The 27,415-nt window shown below is 38.4% G+C and overlaps 1 protein-coding gene and 1 long non-coding RNA gene across 4 annotated transcripts; one reads left to right on the top strand and one right to left on the bottom strand.

Annotated features, from left to right (window-relative positions):
• Positions 1 to 3,119: 3,119 nt before the first annotated feature.
• Positions 3,120 to 4,257, bottom strand: LOC109446914 (uncharacterized). Its single transcript, XR_002137294.2, has 2 exons — positions 4,154 to 4,257; positions 3,120 to 4,045 (listed from the first exon to the last, which is right to left on the bottom strand). It is a non-coding gene; the product is annotated as an uncharacterized LOC109446914 (long non-coding RNA).
• On the top strand, positions 4,193 to 22,908 carry MMAA (metabolism of cobalamin associated A). 3 transcript variants are annotated; one of them, XM_019730750.2, is made up of 7 exons: positions 4,193 to 4,308; positions 11,817 to 12,321; positions 14,771 to 14,893; positions 16,942 to 17,112; positions 19,448 to 19,533; positions 21,357 to 21,506; positions 22,534 to 22,908. In XM_019730750.2, the coding sequence occupies exons 2-7, from the start codon at positions 11,877 to 11,879 to the stop codon at positions 22,840 to 22,842; spliced, it is 1,284 nt and encodes a 427-aa protein (XP_019586309.2). In that variant the 5' UTR covers positions 4,193 to 4,308; positions 11,817 to 11,876; the 3' UTR covers positions 22,843 to 22,908. The 3 variants fall into 3 exon arrangements, with proteins under 3 accessions (XP_019586309.2, XP_019586305.2, XP_019586308.2); XM_019730746.2 differs by having other exon boundaries at positions 4,303 to 5,437; XM_019730749.2 differs by lacking the exon at positions 4,193 to 4,308 and adding an exon at positions 8,564 to 9,181.
• The last annotated feature ends 4,507 nt before the right edge of the window (positions 22,909 to 27,415 follow it).

Below are 27,415 nucleotides of genomic sequence, written 5' to 3'. Positions count from 1 at the left end.
CACCGATTTCAATGATAAATTCTAGATTTAAAAGATTTTCTACATGGACCATGTATTATTAATCTAAAACTTTTTTTTTTTGCTTTTTTTAAAATTTATTTTTCAAATTTATTGGTGTGACACTTGTTAGTAAAATTACATAGATTTCAGGTGTACAATTCAGTATTACATCATATATAAATCCCATTGTGTGTTCACCACCCAGAGTCAGTTCTTCCATCACCATATATTTGATCTAATCTAAAACTTTTTAAAGATAGGCTTTCTACATGGACCACTGTAAATAGTGTTTTACTCCTCCTTTCCAATCTTATACACCTTTCACTTTACTTAATTTTTGTCTAGTGCACTGATACAAAGTTGAATAGAAGTGATGAGAGCAGAAATTCTCATCTTCTTCCCAACCCTAGGAACTGAGTATTTCACCACTAAGTAGATATTGGTCTTTTGTAGATGTCCTTTATAAAACGAAGTTAGTTCTCTTTTATTTCTAGTTTTGTGATTATTTTCATCATGAATTGGCAATAAATGAGTCAAATGCTTTTTCTGGATTTATTGAGACATGATTTTTTTCTCCTTTATTAATGTGATTAGTTTATTAAATGTTGGGCAAATCTTACATTCTGGGGAAAACCCCAATTGGCCATTGTTATTTTATCCTTTTTCTGTATTGCTGTGTTCAATTTGCTCGTATTTTATATAGGATTTTTGCATCTATGTTCATGAGTGATATTGGTCTGATTTTTTTTTTCTAATGTCTTTGTCAGATATTTCCATCAAGGCTATGTTGGCGTTATAAAATTAGTTGGATAGTATTCTCTCCTCCTCTATTTTCTCAGAGTTTATATAAGATTGACATTTTGTGTTCTTTTTTTTTTTAATTTTTTTTTATTTTGTGTTCTTTAAATGTTGATAGAATTCACCAGTGAAGTCATCGGGGCCAGGATTTTTCTTTGTCAAGTGGTTTTTAATTATAAATTCAAATTCTATTATAAATGTATAACTACTCAGATTTTCGGTTTCTTCTTCAGTCAGTTTTGGTAACTTTTGTTTTTCAAGGAGTTTGTTAGTTTTTTCTAAGTTATCAAATTTTATTGACCTAAATTTGTAATGTTCTCATTTTATGGTTTTAATTAGAATTTTTCAATCTTAGTACTAGTGATATTTGGGGCCAGAAAATTGCTGTGGGGTACCGTGGAATAATTTTAGCAGCATTCTGTTCTCTACTCACTAGATATTGTTAATAGCCACCCCAATTGTGACAACCAAAAATGTCTCTAGACATTGCCAAATGTTCCTTGGGAACAAAATATCTCTGGTTGAGAACCAGTTTTAATGTTTGTAGGATCTTCTGTTCCAGATACTGGTAATTTGTCTCTATTTTTAAATTAGTTTTGTTAAGTTTTATAAGGTATACGAAAGCAGGATATGCCCCAGATGTGGCCTATGGATGATTTTGCAGGCCTTGACTTAGATCATTAACTCATCTTTTCTAATAAAAGAATGAAAAAGCTATACTTTCTCCTCTAAGAATATTTATCTATGTCCCATAAATTTTGAAATGCTATGTTGTGTTGATGGTATTTGCCAATTAACGGCTGTGAAGAGTATTGTTTATCTATGGAGATAACATACAACCATTACTGAATGTTATCCCAACAGAACTGCTTACAAATGGACTTTTTGTTCTGTGATATACAAGCAATGAAGAACAATATTAATATAAATATGTAATACAATTTAGTCACATAATTAAATATACTCTCCCAACTAGCTGATCAGTTGATATAAATTCCTACAATCTGGCAGCATATTCTTTTTGCTCTTCTAGCTAAGAAAAGCCATAATCTATAACCTCCAGAACATTTACCAGGACAAGAAAAATTACAATTTTACTGCACTTTATAGAGTACTGATTTGCTGCCACCTGCTGGGAGGCAGAAATGGAATTCTAGCTTCCTTAAAGGGCAAGAAGTTGTAAACCTTTGCCTATCCCATAAAACAAAACATAATGTAGGTACCATTGGACCTGAAAGAAATCAATATTAAAGACATGTTAATCGACTGATTATCAGTAAGGCTTCTGGTCAACAGGAGGCTATTAGCAGATTTTTGGGGAGTCAAAAGATTTTCGACTGTGTGGGAGAAGGGGAGGTTGGCACTCCTAAATCTTGCGTTGTTCTAGGTCAACTGTACTACTATTCACATAGAACCACAATTAAAATAGTGCCATATTTCCTCTTACATTCTTTTTTTTTTTTGGCCTGGACTGTCTGAAAGAAGTGTGTGGGTATCATGACCTCACTCCTGAATACTTAAGCATACATATCTTAAGAACAAAAGCATTCTTCTAATAATGACAATATCATTATGGTGCCTGAGAAATTTAAGTCACCAATATATCTATGATGCTTCCATGTTCAAATTTCCCCAACTGTCCACAAATGTTCTGTATAACTTTTGAAACATCCATCATCCTATCCAGTTCAATAGTTTTTAATGCAGATCAGTCCTTCTGTCTTTTTATTTTGTCTTTTTGATATTGACATTCTATAAGTCATGTTCTGAATTTATCTGAGTGTTTCTTCACAGATTCAGGCTAAACGTTTTTGGCAAGAATACTACACAGATGTACTTCTAAAAACCTCACAGCAACAGATTTGTGTTTTCCCCAATATTGGTACTAGAAATTTCTTCCATGAAGCACCTAATAACATTTTGCAAAGGACTAATGTTCCATGGAACACAGGTTAGGGAACACCTACCTGTACAAGGGGAAAAAAAGTGAAACGCACTGAAGTGTTTAAGAGTTTGTAGAATAAAAAACAGGAAAGGATTAAAAATCATTTTTAAATTAAGAAACTTCATTGCCTTAGGTAATGCAAGCTGAGCTTTCATAAAATGTTAACACTGACCAAAAATGAAAAGCAAAAAAACCCAGAACAACTCCAAAACATTGTATAGATGAGCAACCCTCAGCTTAAAGAAATTAACTGACTTCACCCACGTTCTATCCTTATTGTATTCACTGTGTTCAGGAGCTGAGATTTGAAACCAGGTCTGTTTCCATGTTCTTTCTACTAGACCCTGTGGTTCATCTGTACTTATGTTCAATTTAATTTGTTTGTAATTGACTATTCTTGGGTCTACAATTCCTCTAAGGTAAAAGCAGTGGTCTTTTAGTCTAAATAATAAAAATGAAGACGCTAAAGAAGGAATTTTTTTATTGTTCTATGTTCAGTTAGAATCAAACCATATCAAGTTAAGGAAGCCCCCATCCATCATACGTGTTTGCAACTATGCAAATCCTATGTGGGGACTATCTGTAACATAACCCCCAGATAACTATCTGTAACATAACCCCCATTTATGACCTTTCTTTCCTAGTCGCCATCACTTGATCCTTGTTATCGTCCATTGATGCCGTCATTATTACATTACAGCAAACATTTTGGAGAATTAAGTTTTTCCTAAAAATTCTAAAACTCAGGTTTTACTGCTTATTACATAACCTAACAGGTTTTCAAAAAATTAGTTACCATTCTCCCCCGCAGTGAGGGAGCAAATATTAAGCATGTTCCTTCTCATCTCCGTTTCAGGCGAGAGCCTCTCCCCCGGGTGACTTGCCGAAGGAGATCAGCACAGGTCCTCGCTTTTGGTGCAAGTTACGAAACATTAACCTATATGAATGGGAAACTTTTAAAAGAAAAAACTGCGAGACCGTCAGCCATTAAAAACCACTCCAGGGTTTAAAAACTTGAGCTATTATTTCTGCGGAACGTTGAGCATTTATTCCAACAGGCTGCAAATTGCTTCGCGGAGTCTGAGTTTTCTTCTTTCACCAGCTCGTCAGACGCCCCATATCTCGCCCTCCAGCCGACACTTTAAGGTTCCCGGGAACGGCAGGAGGTCTGCGTATGCTGGCCGCCGCGGGCTGCGGGGCCGCGGGCTGAACGCCGGCTCCGTCTCCCGGACATCGCGAAGCGCCAAAACCGGGTGATGCACGATACCCTGGAGTTTAGCAGGCGAAAGATCCAATCTGGACCTGAAGAAAAGCCAAAGATACCCGGAAGGCCATAAACCACCCTTCCTTCTTCAGTACCCAGCGCCCCGCCGCAGGGCCGCAAAACCGCAGACAGTCATGCTCACGCACCCTTTGCCACAAGCCAGAATCCTGCGGCCACGTCCGCCGGGACCCTGGCCACGCCCACTCCCACGCCCTGCAGTGGGCTCTGCGCCTGCGCGCGGCAGTGAGAACATTTCCGGCGGAAGGGGCGGGGCGAAGCCGCACTTCCGCGGCCTGAACGGGTGAGTACGGGTGGGGTTTGTGCGGCGTCCGGAACCTGTTCTGGGGCTCCGGTCTAGGGCTGCGGGAGCGACCCACCCGTCGTCGGGGGCGCCCCCTGGAGGATTTGGGGGTTGGGGAAAAAAGAAGAATATTGAACTGGGTGATGTTGGGGGTGCTGGTTGTATGGGCAGGCAGACATCGGCAAAATGGGCTCAGAGGGAAGGTTCCTTGTTTTCTCCTTAAAAAAGGAAATGCTCTGTAAACAGTGTTTTAAAACTTTCATCATCATCATTTTGTGCAGGTGTGTGAGTTTTCCGTTGTGCTGCAGTAAGGCGACTCGCCCCTTGCCGCCGCCAAACCCGGCAAATGGTTAACTATAGCAGGGATAGTCCAGGATGGCTACTGCCAGAGGGTGAAACTATGTTGTGCCCGGGCACGGGCTAGGTCTCTTCCAGCAAACATACTGTTTAAAATAATTTGTATTTCTCACTAGAAAATGAAAGATAAAGCAAATGGTATTTCTTATTTTATTACCTTTCTTAAGAGTTATGTGCTAATACATATACTTTGGAAAACAAAATGAAGAACAAATTACTATAACTTTTCCAAGTTGTTGAAACCCAATTGTTTCCAGAAGTCCTGTGCAGATTCTAAATCATCTTGGGGTCGTCTTGGATGTCCAGAATATTCTTTTATGTAGTGAACATGTCACATCACTTTGTGTTCCATGTAATAAAAATTTAATTATTATTTTGAGGGCTGTATTCTATCAGGAGAGACAAAATAAACATGTGAAAAGTTCCATAACCATAAGAAATGGAAATCACGGTTTGAGGTATTTGACGATGTCTAAAGAAAAACCTATGTTTGGCATGGAAAGCGCTGGTGAGTGTTTGAAACATTTGCCTCTCAGCTGATTGTTGCCACGTGGGAATGTGGGTACCTCAAACACAGATCTGATTTTTCTCCAGCAAAGGCTGAAAATCTCTATGTGATTAAAAAAGTTTTTTAATGTTAATTGACAACCACTTCACTTACACACCCTCCGTGGCCCAGGAACAGGCAGTTTGTGACTGCTGCAGATTGTCACCTGAGTATTCAGAAATAATTGGAATTGAAAGGAAAAAATACCTGGAAACTGATGGTCAGGTAAGAGTTTAAGAAAATGGATTTAAGCTGGGTCAGATAGGAGAGGTGTCTCAGAGAGGTGATTAAAGTCTCTGTTGGGAAAGTAAGTGGAGATAATGAGTAAACTCTCCTAGAAGAGAAGAGGTCTGAGAACGCAAAGTGCAGTAACTGGAAGAGAACTGGTTTGGGAAACCCTACAATGCCCAACTCCAGACTAGACTTTATTCTAGTGGTTCTCAAACTTGACAAATCAGAATCACCTGGAAGGCCTCTGAAACGAGATTGCTGGCTCCCACCTCCAGAGTCTCTGATTCAGAAGGTCTGGAGTGGGGCCTGAGGGTTTCCTTTTCCCAGCAGTTTGCAGGTGATGCTGCTGCTGCTGGTCTGGGGACAGCATTTTGAGAACCCTGTACTAGGATGTGGGGAACTGTTGGAGGAATTTGAGGTGGATAGTAAGGAGATCAATTACATTCACCGTTCAGTACGAATTCTGCTGTGAAGTCCAAGACAGAAGACTGGGGAGAGGGAGAAAAGAATGTTCCTTACAGTTAATTAGCATCTGCTTAATACTAGGCCCTCTGCCAGGCTCTCTCATGCACACTATTTCTTTTCATATTCACTAAACCCTAATGTTTGGTTTTAGTATTTTTATAGGGAGAGAAGTAGAGATTGCCAAGTTCCCATAGCTACTCTCAGAGCCCTCTGCTAATTCAGATTTGAGCTAGGGTGGTAGCTGTGGAAATGAATCAAAACATTTAATGGTGATGGAATTTAGAGAAATAGAGACTTTTCAAGTAGATGGAAACCTAAAAGTAGAAATTGGGACATCTGAGTCTTAACTAGAAAGGTGATCAAAGATAAAGTGGACAGAGAACTCTAGAATATTTCCTGCATGAATTCAGTATGTGTTCTGTACGACTCTTACATAACAGTGACCTGTTTTAAAGTTGCTTATTTAAAAAGTCATTCTGCTCTACCAAAATTCCTGAAATTAATTGAAAAGGAGAAAGTAAAGCCTTCTATGGAGGTGGTGGGAGATGGTAAACAGATTAATGGCATCTGACAGTTTATCTTCAGATCAAAATTGATTAGCATTGAGAAGTGGAAACTCATGGTGTAACACTGCATTGAACTGTGCTGTGCTATGGACACTGACCTAATGGATTAATTTTGGAAATCTTGTATGCTTTTTCTTGCCATAATAGTTATTGAAATTGAAAAGATTCATTGGATCAATTTCAAGACAAATATTTCAAGTCAGACTGGCTGTTGCTGAGCAAATTTTTAATGAAGGAAAAAATCCATATATTGAAATCAGACTTTAAAAAGGAAGTCCTTAAAATAAATGTATGTTTACTGTAAAATTAGAAAAAAACGTATGTTTTCAAACATTGGTTGAGTAATCAGCTTAATGGAGTTATTGACTCATACAAAATTATAGTATATATTCATTTATTGTGTGAGCAATAAACTATGTTGTGGATACAAGGAAAACTCATAGTCTAGGCAAGAGTGACATCTTAAAAAATGATCACAAAACAGTGTGATCGTTACTATAATGGAGGGTTGTGATATGATGGCAAGAGATAGGAGGACACCTGAAAGGACATGGAGAGGAGGCCAGGGAACTTGAGTTGATTCTTGAAGGTTGAGGAGGAATTTGTGAGGTGATTAAAGGAGAGGAGGGCATTCCAATTAGAAGGAACATCACAGGACAATGGCCGAGATGTATGAAAAAGCGTGGCTTTCCCCAGGACCTGTGTGCAGATCAGAATAGTTACAGCAATGTGATAAAAGTGGAGGAGGTGAATGAATTAAGTTGGAGAGATGGGTAAGAGCACTCAAATGGAGTATGAGATATTTATGTAATGACTGTCTTGGCTGGATTGTAAACTTCATGATGTTAGGAGCCATGTTAGACCCACATACTAATGTATTCCAAGGCCTGGCACAGTGCCTAGCATATAGTAGGTTCTCACTAAATAGTTGCTGAGTGAGTGAATGGCTGAATCACAGAAAAACATTTTTTACAGATACAGCAGAGAGAAGTTAAAAAAATATTTTAAGCAGAGGAATAATATAGTCAGATTTAGATTTTATCAGCATACGTACTAGTGTGGGAAATGAATTACTGTCATAGAGGTGGAAGTGGCTATAGTAGGTCGGGGCTTTTTATTAAGGTTGTGCCCAATTGGTAGGTTACGATCTACATTAAAAGAATAGGGAAAAAGACTATTAGAATGTATCACGTGTAATAGAAGTAAGTAAGGTGTTGTGAAACTTGTTTCAGTTTTATGCCTGTGTGTCGACTGATGTAAGTATATTTTTTCCTATGGGCTGTGATCAAAGCTTGAAAGCCATTATCAGAGAGAAATGTAGGAATGAGGTTGGAGAGGAGGGAATGAATATAAAAGATACTTTGGAGGAAAACAAATACAAATCCTAAAGTGCTGCTGTCCACATGAACCTTGCAGGGGAGGAGGTGCACCTACCAGCCTATTTCACTATTTTTGTCCACTGGATGTTTTCCATTGTAAATTAATACAGTGACATTCTGGCTTATTAGGAATGGCACTGCTTTGAGGTATCTTACTGAATATTGTAAATGCTGCAACATTTCTCTTATATTTCAGTAATGTTCAGCTTAAAATCATAGGATGAAAGTGTACTCCCTCCCGGGAATCATGAAAATTCATTGAAACAGTTTGATTTGATTATTTGCCAGGTTCTTTGATTTCTTCCCATAAGAAAGCAGAAAAGGAGGCTTAATTACACGAGCAAGTGAGAAATCCTTCTCCCTATCTCCATGATTTTGCCACTCCAGTAGACTTAGTCTGTTGTGCCTGTGACATATATATAAGGGTAGAAAATTGCTCACACAAGGCTGAGTTACACTGGCTTTAAAATATTTATAGACTCATTTAAAGTCTGGTTGATTGGTTAAATTAATTGCTTTAAATATATTATGCTTTTTGTTACCAGGTATGAATTATTCCCTGTGGAGCAAAAAACATTAAAAATTTTTAAGAATTTGGTCTGTTTTGTCACCTAATACATTATTGGGATCTTCTACTGATAAGGTTTGCACAGAAAATGTAAACTAATTTCTCACTTTGGCCTAAGCAAAAAAAGAAAGAAAGAAAAAGATAAACAAAATGAAGATAAACAGCTTGCCATCATCTTTCATACTCAAATGTAAAGGGTTATTTGATGGTCTCTTGATGTGACATGACACCATTCCTCTTTTTATGTGATAATCTACAGTTGGTACCATACACATCTGGGTTTATGAAATCCACAGTTTTTCCCAAGCTCTGCTGCTCGTTGTGAGGCCTTGGTCAGGCCTCACAACTAGTGTAACCTTCCTGAGCCTCACCCGTAAAATAGAATCTGACCTATGTAGTGAGGCTTAGCTGAGGAAATGCATGCACAATATCTCACATATAAACATCCAGTAAAGACTAGCAACTGCTGCTCTGCCATTCAGATGGTCCCCAGGGTTTGGGGGCACCAAGAAAATCAGCCCCCAGGGAGAGAGTTGAAGATGTAAAAACCTAGAATTATGTACATCTGGATAACTTCTTGGTTTTGGCAAAAGAATGGAGTAAAATGGTAACCTTTTCCTGGCTCTTTTTTCTTAGGAACCTTTTAAGATTTGTATTGGCATCAAAGGGCGGAGAACACAGTCCTAGACTGATGACCCTGCAGTATAAATCATAAACTTGTCAGATAGTTGACATGGATTTTCTGAGAAAGACTGCAATTGTAAGAAATCACTATTTTAAATGTTAGAGCAATCTATATACTATTTACTAGATCGTTTTATTCATCTCATTTATTTAGGGACTGTTACTTGCTTGCATGATTACAAGTGGACGTATTTTCATCTAGTTGAGTTCTTGTTACAGGGTTTTGATTCCTTGCAAGCTAATCTTTCTGTTCTGGACGATTAGTTGGATGTCTAAGGTACCTTGATTCAACAAGCAATTTAGAAGGTGGAATGTTTTTAGTAAAGGTTCTCAGGTCACCCAGGTTAAGATTATTACTCAAACTTTTCTTTATAGTATATTAGATCAACATAAAGTAGATAGAGTATCCACCCAGGAACCTTAAAGCAACAATTAACAGGTTACCATGCGCCAAGTGTTATGTTAGATTCTGAGGAAATCAAGAGTAAGATACTGTCTTTTCTCTGGGAGGATCGTCACCTGTGATGAGGAGTGAGAATTAGTGGGGAGAGGTCTATAAAAAGATAAATTAGAACATAAGAGGACAAATACTCTACCTGAGATGTGAACAAAAGGCTGTGGAGCATTGAAGATTGAACATTTGACTGCCTGGGAAAGGTGGGGGGAAGATGTGTCTTAGAAGAGGGGGTGTTTGAACTGAGTAGGAGTTTGTCAGGCAGAAAAGTGGAAGATATGCATTGCGGGTACCTAATTTTTATTATAGCATGTAGATGGGTTTAAAAAAGAAATCTACCATGCTTAAAAATGGTCACTAGTCCATGGACATCACATTATTTCAGAGTACTGTCGAACTTTAAATCTTAATACAATGATTCTGATAGAATTTCTGTGCATAGAAACATAGCTAAAACACGATTATCACTGTTTTCACCTTGCACATAATTCTCTTTACTAGGGTTTTGGATATATATGCTAATTTTATGTCTGCTTTAGAAAACGACATAGAAATATAATAATGATGGTCACAATAACTGGCTAAATTAGGATTCATCAAGTTTGATTCTCATATTATGAGAAATTTAAATGCAGATAGGGAAGCAAGTTACAGGTGATGGCAAGATAAAAATTAAATCATGAATCGTTATTAGATATTTCTCATTGAAATTATAAAAATTCTAAATTTTAAAGAGAGATTTTTGTTTTTTGTTTTTTACCATAGCAACTATATTTTGTTTGTTTTAAATGTCTTTTTGAGTGTTGTGTGAAGGATGGTAGTGGATGTGTTTAATAAATTTTTTTAGAAACATTTTTACACATTTTTTATGCACTATCCTTTTGGAATAAGACTAATTGTACAAATAGAAGTCATAACTTTCCCCTCCCACTCAAAACAGAAAAATGAGCAGTTTTAGTTCTAATACAAAAATGTTATTTCTTTTCCCTAATGCTATTTAGCTAAAATTAATGTTATGCTGCTTGGCCATTGAAATACAATTTAGAGAGGTACTTTGGAGCAATAATTTATTGCATTGTGCTGTGAGGTACCAAAATTTTCAAATAATCATAAACCCAAACTTGGTAGTCTGTGTGTATCATTTGTCTTTAAATTTTAGTTTGCCACTGGAAGCTAGGTCTATGACCTAATTTTTACTAAAGTTTTATAAATTGTTTTAATCATAATAAAAGCTAATGTTTATTGAGCTCTTACTCTGTGCTAGGCACTGTTCCAAGCTTTTTTCATGAATGAACTCATTTCGTTCTCACAGCCACCCTATTCTCTTAACTATTCTCTCAACAGAGGAAGCTGAGGTATAAAGTGGTTCAGTAACTTGCTCAAGGTCATTATAGCTTAAGTGGCAAAGATTCAGTGACCGTGGCTCATAACCTCTGTGCTTTCCTGACTCTCGGTGTATTGAATCAGCTTTCATTATCTAATACAATTTGAAATGGAGAATATCAGTAAATCTAAGTAAAGGATCCTCATCTAATTCCCTAGTGGTTCAAACTGTAGTGTGTGCCTACCTGCAGAGATTCTCACTCGTGGGGCTGGGTACATGCATTGTTAATAAGCACCCACGCAGTTCTGACCACACTGAGCTGGTTAGTATACGGTCCTCGAAGTTCATTCCACATGAAGGCTTGTTTTGTGCTTATGTTAGGTCATCCTTTGCATATATCTGTGCCCCAGGGTGAGTCTCATGAACACATACTGTATCTAAACTTAGGCCTCAAGTGCCTGCACTGCTAATCACACTTCTTGTGTAGAGAATGAATAAAAGGCCAGCACCAGAGCGATTTCTTTTTTAACCTTTTGAATGAACTTCAGAATAGGGTATGTTTGATCTGAGAAATTGTTTAGGTGAATGTAAAGTCCTTAGAAAATGAGCATGACATAAAATTTCTACCCTAATGGATTTTGTGTGTGTGTGTGTGTGTGTGTGTGTGTGTGTGTGTTTGTTTTCTATTTAGAAGAAAATTTGAATGTACATTGCACTTCACAGTAGAGCAATAGTTCCATGATTTGGGTTACTCTTAATAGTAACCGTAAGCAACAAGGTGTCTTGGTAAGAAACTTTCACGCATTTGTCCTACCGCGAACCCTGGTTATGTGTGTTTTAGAATATAGGGAAAACGCTAACACTTGTAGTTTCACTACTTCAGTATCTTAGTTGTATATTGAACTGGCAAAAATATGTTTTTCTTTCTTTTAGAGAATCACAAATCACACTGAGCCAAAAAAGCGTCCATTGTTTTCTTCAGCTACAAATAAAATGAATGTTCCCGTGCTGCTACGACATCCTCACCGGCATTTCCTAAAACGCCTTTTGAGAACACCTTTCCGATGTTACCACTTAATCTTTCACTCAAGTACTCATCTCAGATCAGGAAGCCCATGGGCTCGGCCGTTTGAGTCTCTTAGACTCCATTGTACAAAGTGGATGCTGCTGTCAGATGGTTTAAAGAGAAAATTATGTGTACAAACAACCTTAAAGAAACACACAGAAGGACTTTCTGATAAAGAACAAAGATTTGTGGATAAACTTTATACTGGTTTAATCCAAGGACAAAGGGCCCACTTAGCAGAGGCCATAACACTTATAGAATCAACTCACAGCAGAAAAAAAGAGTTAGCCCAGGTCCTTCTTCAGAAAGTCTTGGTCTATCACAGAGAACAAGAACAGTTAAATAAAGGAAAGCCACGAGCCTTTCGAGTGGGTCAGTCCTTTTTTTTTTTTTGGCCTGTTCTGTAAATATTTTTCTAAATTCTCTTTAAAAAGTCTAAATAGTTTGCATTCTATTGTTTTTTTTTTTTTTGCTTTTCAGAACTTTGAGATGAATTTTAAATGCCTTTTGTTTGCAAATATTAGTCTTGCTATGTTGGAAAAAAAACGCCATGACCATTTGAACTAAGGCTCTGTATTTTAAGAGAATAATGTAAGATTTCTATTGGGAAGAATCTTGATGTGGCTCCCAGAATACCCTGTTTCCCCGAAAATAAAAGACCTAGCCGGACAATCAGCTCTAATGTGTCTTTTGGAGCAGAAATTAATATAAGACTTGGTCTTATATAAGACCCGGTATTGTATTATATTATATTATATTATATTATATTATATTATATTATATTATATTATATTATATTATATTATATTATTATATTAGACCCAGTCTTATATTAAAATAAGACTGGGTCTTATATTAATTTTTGCTCCAAAAGACACATTAGAGCTGAATGGCTAGGTCTTTTATTTTCAGGAAACACGGTAGAAATATGAATGGGGAATAACTGTTAACCAGCTCACTCCTTCCACTCAGTAGTCCTTCTGCGTACTAGTCTAAAGCGAATTCCGTTTTGGTGGTTTTATCAGTTATTATTATTCTCACATTTCAAAGTTCTATTTCTTGGGTGTTTTCATTAGTCTTCCTATAGGCAAGTATCGCTTCTTTCAGACACTTTTTGTTAAGAGTTTCTGGGAGTGATTTGGCTCTGACTACAGCCATCTCAATACCAAAATGTATTTTAAAGGCAAGACCATATTTATTTTCAGTCTAAAAATATTAGGTGTTCATTTAATTTCTTGAACAATTGACTTGTTTCTGTAATTGCAAATAAGCTTGCTATATTTTTGAAATTGTGCATTTTAAAATAATTTAGATATGTTTGACCATCAGAATTAAGTCAGTTTTGGGTGGCATAAGAGCTTTTCATAATGGCTAATTAGGTGTTCCCAACCAATCCTCTCACTAAAAACAACTTGTAATCGTGAGCTAAGCACAGAAACTTTGTGAGGAATGGATAAATACACTTAAAAATGGACTGGCATTACATTAGATTTTTGTATCTCAGTTTATTGGTAACATGGGGACTAAAACCTCTTAGTTTTTAGAATAACAGGCATCAATGCTTTAAAGATAATTTCAAAAAGAGCTCACCACCTGGTTTTTCACACATTTATTCTGCCCTCATTGAGGGAACCCTCATTTTGAGAGTATACATTGGTTGTTAATAATCTTTATGTATTGTAGGCAGACAAAATAGCAAAGTCCCAAAGAGAAATTTCAGTTATGACAGAGTGTTTACTTGTTAGGCTTTAGAGGTTCTTTGAAGAGAAAATGTCCCAGAAATATCTGGAGTTAACCAGCAACGCACACAACTAGCTACTCATAGTTTTGCGATGTTATTCTGGTTCTTCCATGTTATAAGGCCTTATAAACATATGTCTTTATTGAAGTTATTTTATCAGTATTATCAATAAAAGCAAAAAATGTTTACTGACCCATAAAGATGTTTAAGACAAAGACATGCCCTGAAAATTGTGGGAAGGAACCAAGCATACTATATGCCATACGTACTTTTGAATATAGTTACAGTTAAATGCTTGTTTTATATACTTTATTGAACATACACTTATATATCTCTTACTTTATCCCATGAGCTGTTCTAGACTTATTGCCAATATTACCTCATTTAATCCTTACAACAGCCTGAAGAAATAGGTGCCATTATATCCATTTGCAGAGTATACTGAGGTACAGAATGGTTAAGTGACTTACCCAAGATTACACAGCTCCTAAGAGGCAGAACTAGAAATAGATCTGACCTGCTGGCTCTGATTTTGTGCTCTTACCTGCCATTCTCTACTAACTCTCCAAGTAGGGGAATTTCCTGCTGAAGACAAATTATGTATTCTTTGAGTTATGGGTAAGATGAAAAACTTCTCTCATAAATAGAAAACTTAATCACTGGCAATTTCTAGAGTCATGAGTTGTTTTCCCAGTGGAAAGATAAAGTGTACAAAATTGGGGTAGGTGGAATAATTACTGAGCATGATGAGAGGTGGGCAGATGTAGAAATTCAGCACATTGATAACAGGCAATGAAGTCTGTCCCGAAAGGTCCACATTGTAGTAAAAAGACAAGTTTTTATAAGTGAATCTGATGAACATATGGAACTTGGAATTATTTCCTTTTTATATCCCTGTTACTCAGGAACTGGATAAATAAATGGGTTTTCATTTACTCCTTTAGGAAACGTTAAAATACATTAATGATGGTTTTAATAAATTAGGAGAAACAAGGTGGTCTGATATTTTAATAGAACTCATCATAGTGCTGATTTCGTTTCATTTATTTCATTAAATTAGAAGATCTCTTTTCACTATAGGATTGTCTGGGCCCCCGGGTGCTGGAAAATCAACCTTTATAGAATATTTTGGAAAAATGCTTACTGAGAGAGGGCACAAATTATCTGTGCTAGCTGTGGACCCTTCTTCCTGTACTAGTGGTGGTGAGTATTGCTGATCTTCTTAAATTGCAGAGTTAGGGCTCTCTTGGGCTTCTCTGTTGCAACTTACGGGGAATTGGCGTCGTCCAGTGACTTCTAACCTCTAGCTGAGTTTGGTCACACTGAAGGAAGGGAGTCCTGGTGGGCAAGTGGAGGCTGAGGAAGGCAGTGTTGGGCTTTGGGCTCTACAGACAAGGTTAGCCCAGGAGTAGACTGGGTACTTAGAGAGCTGGGAGAACGCTGCCAGAAATTGAAGATAATCAAAAGCGAATTTCAGCCCTTTGTCTATCAGGGCCTGAGGTTAGGCCCCTCTTCCCTCTTGTTGTTTTTCCTGGCTACATCAGCCCCTACACAATTCAGAAAATGGGCCCTTATTCATTATTAGCCTCTTAATGTTGTAACATCTCTTAAGCTTAAAAAAAACCCTTATTGCTCTTTATGACTTGTCACCTGTGTATATTACATGTTCAGCTCAACAGGAAGCTCTTAGATGTCCCGTGTAATATACTACTGCTTCCCTCCAGCACTTAGTGCAGTACGTTGCTCTCAGTGCTCTGCCATTACTTACTGATTTGAGGTCCTGCCGTCACTCAAAGTTTAATTTGCAGCTCATCAGAGATATAATGAATAAATGTAGTTCCACAAAGGATCATTTAAGGAAAACATAAAGCATACCGTATAAATACTCAGGAGAGGTTTCTTCTCGTATCCTTCTTTATGATTTAAGCTTCTCACATTACAGTTATTCATTTAAGAAGTATTTCAGTGCCTATTGTAGGTGAGGCATTCTCCAAGGAAGGGACTGCATTGTCTAATGGTGAATAAGACCTTTTGGCCTTATGGAACTTTATATCATATGAGGGAAACACAGGCTATTACAATGTAATGTGTGTTGTGAAGGGAAATACAGGGTGCTTTGTGGAAGTGTTTGGTTTGTATGCCGTGGGTTTCATTCTAATACTAGCGGAAAGATTGGCATAAGGTAGTCTGATTAAAGTTGCATAGCTATGTGGTTCCTGACCTTTCTGAAACCAAAAATGAGGTTCCCTTTCCCATGTAAAAATATACCAGGGGTGCCAAAAATATATATACAAGTGGACACTTTGGTCGATGTTGCTCAAACAGTAGTAGTTCTCCGTAATTAGAAGTGTCTGGACGCTGATGGTAACCACTTTGAGCACCTCTTGTAATTGCAGAAGTCAAACGTGACTTGTATTCATCTTTTATTATTGGTATATATTGAGTATCACAATTTTAATAGTTTTTTCTTAAAATGTGTATACATTTTTTTGGCACCCTCTGTATATAGACTTTGAAAAAAATACACAAGTATAAATAGTACACTGTAAGTGTAGATTTCTACCACATCACAACAGTACATCCATTTGAAAAATAACCTTACATTAAGATTTGAGAAGCATTAGTTTTTGGCCCATAATCAATCCTCCTTGTGCTTTGTATTCACAGACCCTCTGCAGTAGCTTTGAGACCTCCCTGAGAGTCTGCACACAACAGTTTTGGATTCATTGGCAAAGACAATTATATGGGAGAGTAATTTCATAATGTTTAGTTCAGTGTGTTTGGATATATAGGAGAATAAAATATAGCTTTGGCAGATTGTTGACTTACACAGACATGATTTCATGCGAAAAATTACTTTAGAAAAAAAGTTTTATGTGCAGTAAGTAACGTAGTTGAGATATCTGGTAGGTCTGAGCTCTAGGATTAGAACCTATGAGAGCTCTAAACTGGAATCATAAGGGAAAATATCATATCTTGAAGGAACTTCTCAATGTTTAGTAGCTGGGCTGGAGAATCTAGACGTGACCCTCCACGCAGTGGAAAGCCATTACAGATTTTGAGGGGCTTGAAATGTTAACAAGATTAATTTCACATCATTGTATATAGTGTGTGAGAGGAAAGTTCGATAATATGAAACACAATTTGAGATTTTTGGAGAAAGTGTCATAAAGCACTTCCCCTAGGAACTGGCTGATCGATAATTGGCCCTTATAGGTGTTTTCATGATGAAAAATGTAACTGTGTTTTAGGATCATTGTTGGGTGATAAAACCCGAATGACTGAGTTATCAAGAGATATGAATGCATACATCAGACCATCTCCTACTAGAGGTACTTTAGGAGGTGTGACAAGAACCACAAATGAAGCTATTCTGTTGTGTGAAGGAGGGGGATATGACATCATTCTAATTGAAACCGTAGGTGAGTGTGATTTTCTACTTCATAGCAGTAAAATACTATTCTAATGAACTCTATCTAAAGATGAGTGACAACTAATTTCGTTTTGTTCATTCAGCGGATATTCACTAAAGAGGTAATTAAATACAAGGTATCTCAGATTCTATAGGAGATATGAGTATATGGGCTATAATCCTACCCTTAAAAGAAAAATAAGCCACGTATCTAGGTAACTGTTATACAAGGGGGTATAAGTGCCAGAGGAGAACTGTAAGCATCAGGATGACTTATGGAAACAGCACTTTAACATAACGCCTGTTTTCTTTCAGCACATTTCGTATGTCTACAATATTTGCTAAGAATGTTGATGGAATTGGGTGCTTCTTGAATACACGGCCAAGTTTTATTTCATTTTTATATCCCTAGCACATAATTATATGTGATGAAAATACTGACATGGAAACCCCAAGAAATTCACATTTTTGTGGAGAGACAGTCTATTATATTACTGTATGATAAATGTTTGTGACAAATCTGACTTATGTTTGGGGATCAGGGAAGACTTCTGGGAGGAGGTGACAGTTGAACTCGGTGTTGAAGGAAGAGTTGGAGTTACATGAAGTATGGGCTAAGGGGCATTTGCAGACACAGCTGAGTGAGAGAACGTGACCCACTCAGAGAACTGCAGTTTGCTCAGGATTCTCAGAGCAGAAAGTGTGAAGGCGGTTCAGTAAAGAGACCCGGCTGGGAACTCCGCCATCTAAGGGTGGGTGGAGGAAAAGGTGCCTGCGTAGTAACAGAATCAGGGGAGAAGAGGACCATGAAAACCCAAGTGTATCACCCAGAAGTTGCATTTGGCTGCTTGTCTCAGAGACTCAAAATGACTGACTCAGATGAGAAAGAGGTTTGTTTTTTTGTGAGTAAAAGAAGCCTGGAGACAGGCAGCCCCGAGCAGGCGTGGTGGTCCTACCATCCTGAAGGTTGCTCGTGGCTAAAAAATGGCTGACAAAGCTCTGTCACGGCTGTGTTCCAGGGAGAAGGGGCAGGCAGGCAGAGGAGGTATACCTCCTGGCTGGGGTACGCCTCCTTGAAAGAAAAAACCCTTTCCTGGAACCCTCATCTAATGATTTGCTTTCACTCGCTAATCACCTCTAGCTGAAAGGGGTCTGGTGAATGTGGTCTTTCACTGGTACCTTGATGCTCTTAGTAACACTGGGGTAAGGAAATAGGGAAGAGTAAATACTGACTGGACAACTAGAAGCCCGCCACACGAAGGAAGGAGGGAGTTTTGAGAGGAGTTTTAGTGAAGTGGGGAATGTGGAAATCAGGTTTAAGTGGATTGAGATTAATAGGAAGTAGTCAAAAGACAGTGAGCATATGTTGCTTTTATCTAGAAACTTAGCAATAAAGAGAGAGAGAGAAATCTGGTGATGATTGGAGGAGGCTGTGAGTTTTTGTCTTATTCTTGTTCGGTTTCAGATGAGAAAGACTTGAGTACAATTTGTGTGACGTGCTGACGGACAAGAGCCTGTAGACAAAGGCGAGGTTAGAGAGAAAGCAGAGCGAGGGCCCAGCGGAAGTGCGAAGGAAAGAGGGTAGTTGTCAGCCAGTACTTCTACCACCCGGGTGGAGAGGAGGCAGCAAGGCCGAGCCTGTACTCTATCTGCTTGTTTGTGGAGGGCCGGGGAGCTGAGGCAGTTCTTGCCTTTATTTCACTGGGAAGTCATCCTCATGCGGGGAGATTATGGGACAGTGAGTGTTGTAATAGCCACTGTGAGAAGTGGGCAGGAAGCTGACAGAGGGCATTTTAGGGCATTGCTTTTGCTGGGCCGTGTGGAAAGTGCAGCAGACGTTGGAGCCCATGACCCTGTAGGGTCGCTTAGGTCCATACAGTGGAGCGATTTCTCCCGCAGAATATAAAGGATGGAACACAGTTGGATTGCTCCATGGGTGGAGGTTTTCAGGGCTGACATAGAAGGATGAGAAGGCAAGGAAGCTGAAAGTATTGACAGGCATAGTCTAAGATTAGAATCACAGTGTTCAAACTGCTCACTGATAAAAGGGAAGCCAAGAAAGCTGCAAGAGGGAGGCGAGAACGGAGGCCTGGAGGTTCTCCCCTCAAACAAAGACCAAGACCAATGGGAACAAGGGAGGGAGAGAGACGGGAAGGCTAACGGTTTGCTCATAGGGTAAGACAGTGGCATTTAATAGATTCTTCAGAAGTGGGGTGTTTAAAGTGGGATGAGGTTGAGTGTGTGATTGTACGAGTGAATGAAGTGGAATGGAAAGGATGATCAGTGTAGTTGAGATTCCAATTACTGTGGATGTTTTAGTATATAGTTGTGATTTAAAATTTCAGGTGTGGGTCAGTCGGAGTTTGCTGTTGCTGATATGGTTGACATGTTTGTTTTACTACTGCCGCCAGCAGGAGGAGATGAATTGCAGGTAATTGTTTTGGCTCCCCCCTCGCTCCCCCCAAAACACGAAGTATGCATCTCTAAAAGTACAAGTTTCCAAGATCGTGTTTTTGTAAATCAAGTTTATATTAGAGTCAGGAAAAAAACATCATTCACATTTGACTAAAATACTTGAGTCAAAGGCAGATTCTATATATTTCTTCCCAACTTACAATATAGAATTTATGACCTTGAGTTAATCATGCAACGTACATTTTTCCACCTGTGAGAGTTGGAATACATGGGCAGCTCTAGTCAAAAGACACCACTGCTGCATGGGTGTTTGTAGTGTAGTTGGTTCAAAAGTTGGTCATAAGACATCATTTTCACTGGGATCCCACTATCATAGTTTACATATTGTAAAATAGAATTCTTACTTTCCTCCTGCAATGCAATTCTGGCACTGACTGCCTGGTGGTAACAGCCTCCACAGGTTGAGGGCACCGCTCTCCACAAGACTGCCCTCACTCTGAGCCACCCACGGCTCAGACCAACCGGCTGCAAATGTGGTTCCCACTACCCCTCAGGTCTGATAATTCACTAGAATGACTCACATTCTAGTGAATTCTAGTGAACTCACATTCTAGTCAACTTAGGGAAAGCACTGTATTCTAGTTACAGTTGTATTATAAACAATACATATCAGGAGCAGCCAAATGAAGATTCACAGGGAAAGGTCTGGAAGAGTCCCGAACTTGAAGCTTCTCTGTCCTCAGGACACATTTCCCTCCTGGCACGTTGATGTGTGTCACTTACCAGAGAGTTCACTGAGCTTCAGTGGTCAGAGTTCTTGCAGGGATTTCTTTATATAAGCCCGATTGGCTGAATCATTGACCATGTGATAGAACTCAGTCCCAGGCCACACGTCCGCGGAGGTCAGGCTGATCTCACATGACTTAAGGGCCCAACCCTCTAATCACATGGTTGGTCTTTCTGGTGTGGTCAGCCCCCATTGGAGGGTTCTTGCATAAACTCAGGTCCTGTCCCAGGCACTCCTGGTGAATAACAAAGACACTGCTGTCACTGGGGAAATTCCAAGGATTTAGAGGTTACTTCCCAGGAACCTTGGACAAAGACCAGAAAAATTCTTTATTACACAATACTTCCCTTTCAATTGTAGGATTCTAAAACAATAGGGATGCTGCAATTTAGAAACATTAACTATTAGAATTTAATCATTGAAAGTTATGTTTAAAAGTATGTGAAAAGAAATTTCAATCTTAGATGGAAAAAAATCTACATTTTTCTAAATGAAGCTTGACCTTAGAACGTCTAGTGTTTTTATGCAACGTAATTTAAATCAAGGGAGTGAGGGATTTTTAGCCATCAGGTTATTTTTCCTTAAATGCAAATTGCACAAAGAAAGCTATACATTTAAGGAAAACTTCAAAGACTTTGTTTCTGGAAATGCAGATGTTAGTAATCAGTGTGTTTTCTGTTTAAGCACCTTAGTGGTGGATGGTTTTGCATTGTTAGCTCATGAGAAGCAGAATCCATCATGAGACAATCTGAACTGCCTCCTGCCACTCAGTCATGTATGTTGATGACATACTTACTCTAATTCTGAGTGTATTTCAGCATGTTGTTCTCTAAGTTTAGAAGAGATGTGACAGATGACTTCCATAATCCCAAGAGCAGGTGCTTTTGAGTAATTTCTGTCTAGTCACTGTGATTCCTGGTATCCAGGGCTTGGGAGGATGCAGAGAACACATGAGTTAAAGAAGGGTATGACTTTCAAAATCTTAGCGTTGTCTGGTGTCTCATTTTTTGCTGTAATTAAATTGAATGATTCTGATAAACTGCTTTCTTTAGGGTATCAAAAGAGGTATAATTGAGATGGCAGATCTGGTAGCTATAACTAAATCTGACGGGGACTTGGTTGTACCAGCGCGGAGGATACAGGCGGAGTATGTGAGCGCGCTGAAGTTACTCCGCAAGCGTTCGGAAGTCTGGAGACCCAAGGTGAGCTTGCATTCTGTTCTGCATTTTCTACCTTGAGTGGACTGTGCGCAGTAGAAGAAAGGAGGAAAGTCCCAAGCTAGACATATAATCAATCTTTGTATGTGAGATTGCAATTTAAAAAATTACGACAAAGCCAGAGCAGGCAGTCATGATTTTAAATATAATCCCTCAACCACTAGATGTCAAAAACTAGATGTGAGGTGATAGATTAGATTGCTTAATGCTTGACTCGAGCCATTTGGAAGTGAAAGCAAATCCATTCTGAAAGGGGAACAGTCCTTAAGATTATGGAGCAGTTAATGATTTGATTATCTGTATTAGAGTTTGAGTAAGAGAGAAAAGGGTCTTAATGTGATAACTTCCCTTCCCATTATACTTGTTGGATGCTGTTTTCAATAGGGACAAGGGAGAAAAAGGGAACTCCTGTAGTAAGTGGTGCAGTAACAGTGATGTGGACAGCTTTGTCTGCAGGAGGACACTTATTAAAGAGTAAGGGCAAATCACTGTAGTGAGAACAGTGATGACGTAGCTGACCGCCAGCTCCCAGTCTCCTCAGACACACTGTATGTTGGGTCTGGGCCGTCTTGTACATGTAGGTGCTGGGCGCTCGGCTCTTAGCACTTAGTCAGGCAACTTTGACAGAGGCAGTGGGGCTGTTTGCTCAACTTAGTTTCATCTCCTGGCTCTCAGGCCTCAGAGAAACCTACCTAGGATTGCCCTTCTCATCCTTGTGACCCTCTTACAGTTCCTCCATGATGCCTCTCGAGACCATCTGAGCAATCCTCAATCCAAATAAATCTCTGGGCTAAAAACTTGACCTTGAATCAGTAATTTATTTCTGCTATGCACTTAGAAATCCTAGTGTGTTACTTCAGTATATTAACTTTGACACGCAATAAAATGTCTCATTTTTGCAACTTGCCTATTTCCATAGACTGTAAGAATTAATTGGCAAATATCAGAGTCCCCATGAGAATGTGTTCTATCATTTTAAATAAAATGGTTCCGGTTTTTCCCTTTTCAATAGGTAGTTCGTATTTCTTCCAGAAGTGGAGAGGGGATCACTGAAATGTGGGATAAAATGAAAGAATTCCGGGACTTAATGCTTGCCAGTGGGGAGCTGATTGCCAGACGACAGAAGCAGCAGAAAGTTTGGATGTGGAATCTCATTCAGGAAAGTGTGTTAGAACATTTCAGGACCCACCCAACAGTCCGGGAACAGATTCCTCTTCTGGAAAGAAAGGTTCTGAGTGGAGCCCTGTCCCCAGGCCTAGCAGCAGACTTGTTGTTGAAAGCTTTTAAAACAGAGACTAATGAAATTCATCCTATACAATAATTTTGTATATCGTTTCGTGAAGTATTTTAATATTAAAAGTCACTTGTGTGGTTATATTTTCAGTAATGCTTTTGTCGCTCTCGGCCTTCTTATTTGTGAACCGTGCTTGAAAACTCGAAGAATGTTAGGTATGGATGGCCAAGGTCAGGCAGTCGGGCAGTGTTCATAAGGTACCTGCTGTCTGTTATGATTTCCTTTTCTTCCTATTCTTAAACCCAGGCACTGTGGGATTGTTTCTTCTCATCAGTCAGGAACAGAGAAAACTGAGGAGGACAGTGGAAGATCAGATACCTTAAAATGCTTTTTTTGATTCTATATTCTCTGGGAGTTTCAAGAGAAAACGTAAGCAAGAATCACCACATTTTTGAAGTCTTACTTGAGGCCAGAATAATACACAGTGGGTTTCTAAGAGCTGACAATCATGACTGACATTTAGTGTACCCGACTATTCCAGGAATTTCTGAAATGGCCATGTACACGAGTAACCAAACAGTCAGAGTGTGTAGTGAGGTGAACAAAACTTTAGAGTCTATTTGTCTAGTCTCTGGGACCCCCACTCCCCTCCCACCCCCTATCCCCCTGCCCAGAGGGAACTGGGGAAATATATCTTCAAGTAATGTGCGCCCGTTAATCCCCAAGAGTTGGAGTACACCCCCAAAGGACCCAAGTGAGGTCAGAGTGATTCAAGTATAATTCAGTGTGAATGTCATCAAAGATTTTTGCTTCTCTTCCTCCTTGGCCATTTGCCTTCATACTAGCATCTTAAAAATCTCCTTTATTGTTGGTGGTGAGGAACAAGTTTTGTCCTCTGGAGGAAGCATGACACAGTGATTGAGAGCATGGGTTCTGGAGTTTGTGTGGGTTTTAACTTTAAACCTAGATCAGTCGCTTACTAGCTGTGTGTAAGTTTGATAAGTAACCTACCTATGTAAGTTTTAGTTTTCTCCCTGGTAAAATGGAATTGACGTACTAACTTTATAGTGTTAGTGAGGATTAAATGAGAACACAGGAAAATTATTTGGCCATTGTAATGAATGGTACATAGAAAATACTCAGAGGCTGCTTGCTATTATTATATGAAAGTTAGGGATACCTGAAACTGCACAAACCTTAGATAAGAGTTCAGTTTTGTCTCATGGTCTTATTACTACCATCATGCTCTTACGATATTTTAGAATTGTCTTTAAAGCTCCTGCTCTAGTTAAGTCTTTGAATATATTTTATACTATTTGATGGTAGTTATAACTATGTACATTTGAATTGAATTATTTCTAACCGTAAAATCTCTCCATTGCACAAAATGCCTTCCCAGAAATTTCAAAATACTCTATTCTGAATCCTTTATAGTATTTTACACAGTATGTCAGCTTTCATTGTTACTTAACCTCCTATTTGGAATCCAATTTCTATTTTAGCAAACATTCCTTTACATTTTTTTTAAAAGATTTGTATTATTGGCATATCTACATCATACCATGTTTCCCCGAAAGTAAGACCTGGCCTTATTTTACTATAATATAAGACCGGGTATAATATAATATAATATAATATAATATAATATAATATAATATAATATAATAATATAATATAAAATAAAATAAAATACTGGGTCTTTATTAATATAAAATAAGACGGGGTTTTTATTAATTTTTGCTCCAAAAGACGCATTAGAGCTGATTGTCTGGTTAGGTCTTATTTTCGGGGAAACACGGTATATGAGGGTTAGGAGAAACATTGAGAAGTTATCCAGTCAGTTCCCTAATTTCAGAAGAGTCCACCATCAAATCCGCCTATTCGATGAAAAACTTTTAAAAAACTTCCAGAGAAGGAATTTTATAATTTCCCTTGATAAGGGACTAACGAACCTGTGATCTGTGGTACAATGCCGATGTCAGTGGCGGTGGAACAGACGTACACTGCATTATAAAAGAAGGTACAGAAAGGGTGTTTTTTGTTTGCCCTAAATTCAACTATGCATTTCTTCTCAGCTCGAACTACTTTTAAATGTTATAGTTGTAAAAAGCATTAGAAACTGTGCCTTGTCCTTATGTTGTTGCATCATTGGCTATGATATAGAGACCAATTTCTAAGATACTGTTCACCTTTATTTCTGTTATTCGCTATACTGGAAGTTGCGTAATGTTAGTAAAATATTCATGGCCTTTTTTTTTTTTTAAATCCATACTCCCTTTTGTGAAGCTCAAAAATGCCAACCCCCCCCCCCCATCTGTGATCTTATCAGGCTAGACGCCTGACTTGGTCAAAAGCATTGGTTTTGACTTACACATAGAGTCAAATCTCAGCTGTCACTAACAAGCATATGATTTGGGGCAAGTTATTTCTCCTCTGTGCACCAGTTTGCTTGTCTGTAAAATGAGGGTAAGAATAGCTACTTTATAAAGTTATTGGGATAATTCAATGAGACATTGTATGTAAAATGCTTAGCACTCAATAATTGTCAAAAGGATAATTATACCATTAATTTCTGTAGGAAGGTAAAAACGTGTTATGTTTCAAACTGAACTCCAAAATTGACAGACGCTTTGCTAGAACAATATCAGATTTCATTTAAGTGACTACAATTGTACAGTTACAGCTACAGTTAACATTAGCAATCACAATACAACCTAGCAAGGAATTTTGCCATCATAATCACTCAATCATGTGGCTATTTAACTCTTTCCTGAAGCTCTTGTAGCTATTACCCAGCATGCACTGAAGACAAAAGATAATGAACAGCATACATATGTTACTCAGTCTTCATGTAATTCAACTTTAATGCAGGAAAAACAAACAGGAAAATAAAATCAATGAAAACGATTCTAATATTGCACTCACCCAGTCGATGGCCATCATAGAAATCACGACGCTACTGCTGAAAACTAGTCAACTACCAGGACTTCGAGAAGAAAAGCAACTCTATAGATTAGTGCAGATGGTGGAATAATCCATGTGGGGCGTCATATACACAAATGCTTCCTAAGTCAGACTTTATGTATAAATTCCTCATTAAGTCGAATTCTCATCACCTAAGGGGCGTATCTGGGGGCACCACTGTTAATTCCTGTCGAGTGCTAGACTGGTTCTGTCACCAGTACTCACTGTTAGCATTGTTATTCAGGTAAGACTCAGAAATGATGAACAAGTTGAAATTTTCCTTTAGAAAGAAGAATCAGAAAGAGATTTTAGCTTGTTTGTTTTTCTTTGCTTCCACTATAGAATTTTGGTTAGTTGGTTAGTAAATTTATGAACCGCCTTAACCCATGTGACGTAAATCTTGGTGATAAGTCCTGCCCCATGAAGTTTATATAAGTTCACTTTTTTGTCATTAGTGGTATGTTTCATAACAAAATTTTAGAATGGCACAAAAGCAGTTATAAAATATTGAATGCCTTTTTTTCAGAAAAAAAAATAACTTTGTTCTGTAAAATGTAGATGCCACTAACAAGAGTTAAATTGTGTTCATCTTTACCTGAAAATTGGATGCATAAAGGTAGTCTTGGAGTAATTTATTTTGCTTAGAGACCTCAGTTTGAGGGAATGAGGTGAGGGCACATGTGAGTCAGTAAACTATTCTACTCTCAGCACTCTAAATGCTTAATTTCAGCTAATGTTGCTTTTAACTAACACAGAAGAATTATGACTTCATCTGCAAAGTTCTGTAATATCCACCTGGCCAATCTTAAGATGAGAATTCTGTGGAGAGCCACCTTAGGTTGACAGTAAAGCAATTTAGCACACAAATATGTATGTGCCAAATCTTATTACATGTAGAACCCAACTATTTCAAGGATCAACACTCTCTTCCAATGAATAAAATCACACTAGCTTTTACACCCAAATTTTTCTGACTTAGGGTTCCATCACATCGTGCAGGATCTCAGTCTCCTGAAAAATCCTCTCCCCAAGTATTTTTGGAAGTCCCAAGGGTTCCCCACTGATTCACAAACAGACTCACCCTCCTGTGCTGCCCGACTTCTGTTGGGCCCGCACTGTTTTAGCTGCTGCTGTTCCTATAGGAGAAGTTCTGCACTCCTTTTGAAATAGTGCTGTTCCCAGTGTACAGCACTTCTCTCCTCGTAGGGGCTAGTCCACTGGGCTGGGGTAGGACCCGATACGATACCATCTCTCATCATGCTTAGCCCTCCTGCCTCTTCCTCCAGGACGTAAGCATACAGCCTCTGCAGAAAACCCCCCACCCCACGAAAGCCCCCTTTTCAAATGTTGACTCCTGCAAAAGATGCAGGGTTACCTCTTTTTCTGTCAGATCAACCTTAGGTTGAGTCATGAACTCTCAGCTTCACACATACATGATTGCTAATTCTGTCAACAACCCCTCAAGAGAGGTAGTAGAATGCCCATTGTACAGAAAGAAATTGAACAATAGGAATATTAAGAAATGTATCCAAATTCCTAAATATGATGCATTTATACATTAGATTTAAAAAACACTATTTTCCAAGTTGCTCAAAGCACTTTATGATCTTCATTTCATACTTTCCATAAGATAGTTCAGTGACAGTATCTTCATTTATAGATGCTCTGGTATTGAATGGATAAAGGATTTGTACAT

The sequence above is a fragment of the Rhinolophus sinicus genome, linkage group LG07 (assembly GCF_036562045.2).
Source record: "Rhinolophus sinicus isolate RSC01 linkage group LG07, ASM3656204v1, whole genome shotgun sequence".
Classification (NCBI taxonomy): domain Eukaryota; kingdom Metazoa; phylum Chordata; class Mammalia; order Chiroptera; family Rhinolophidae; genus Rhinolophus; species Rhinolophus sinicus.
The sequence above is the reverse complement of the archived record's forward strand: the minus strand, read 5'-3'. Positions and strand labels throughout refer to the sequence as shown.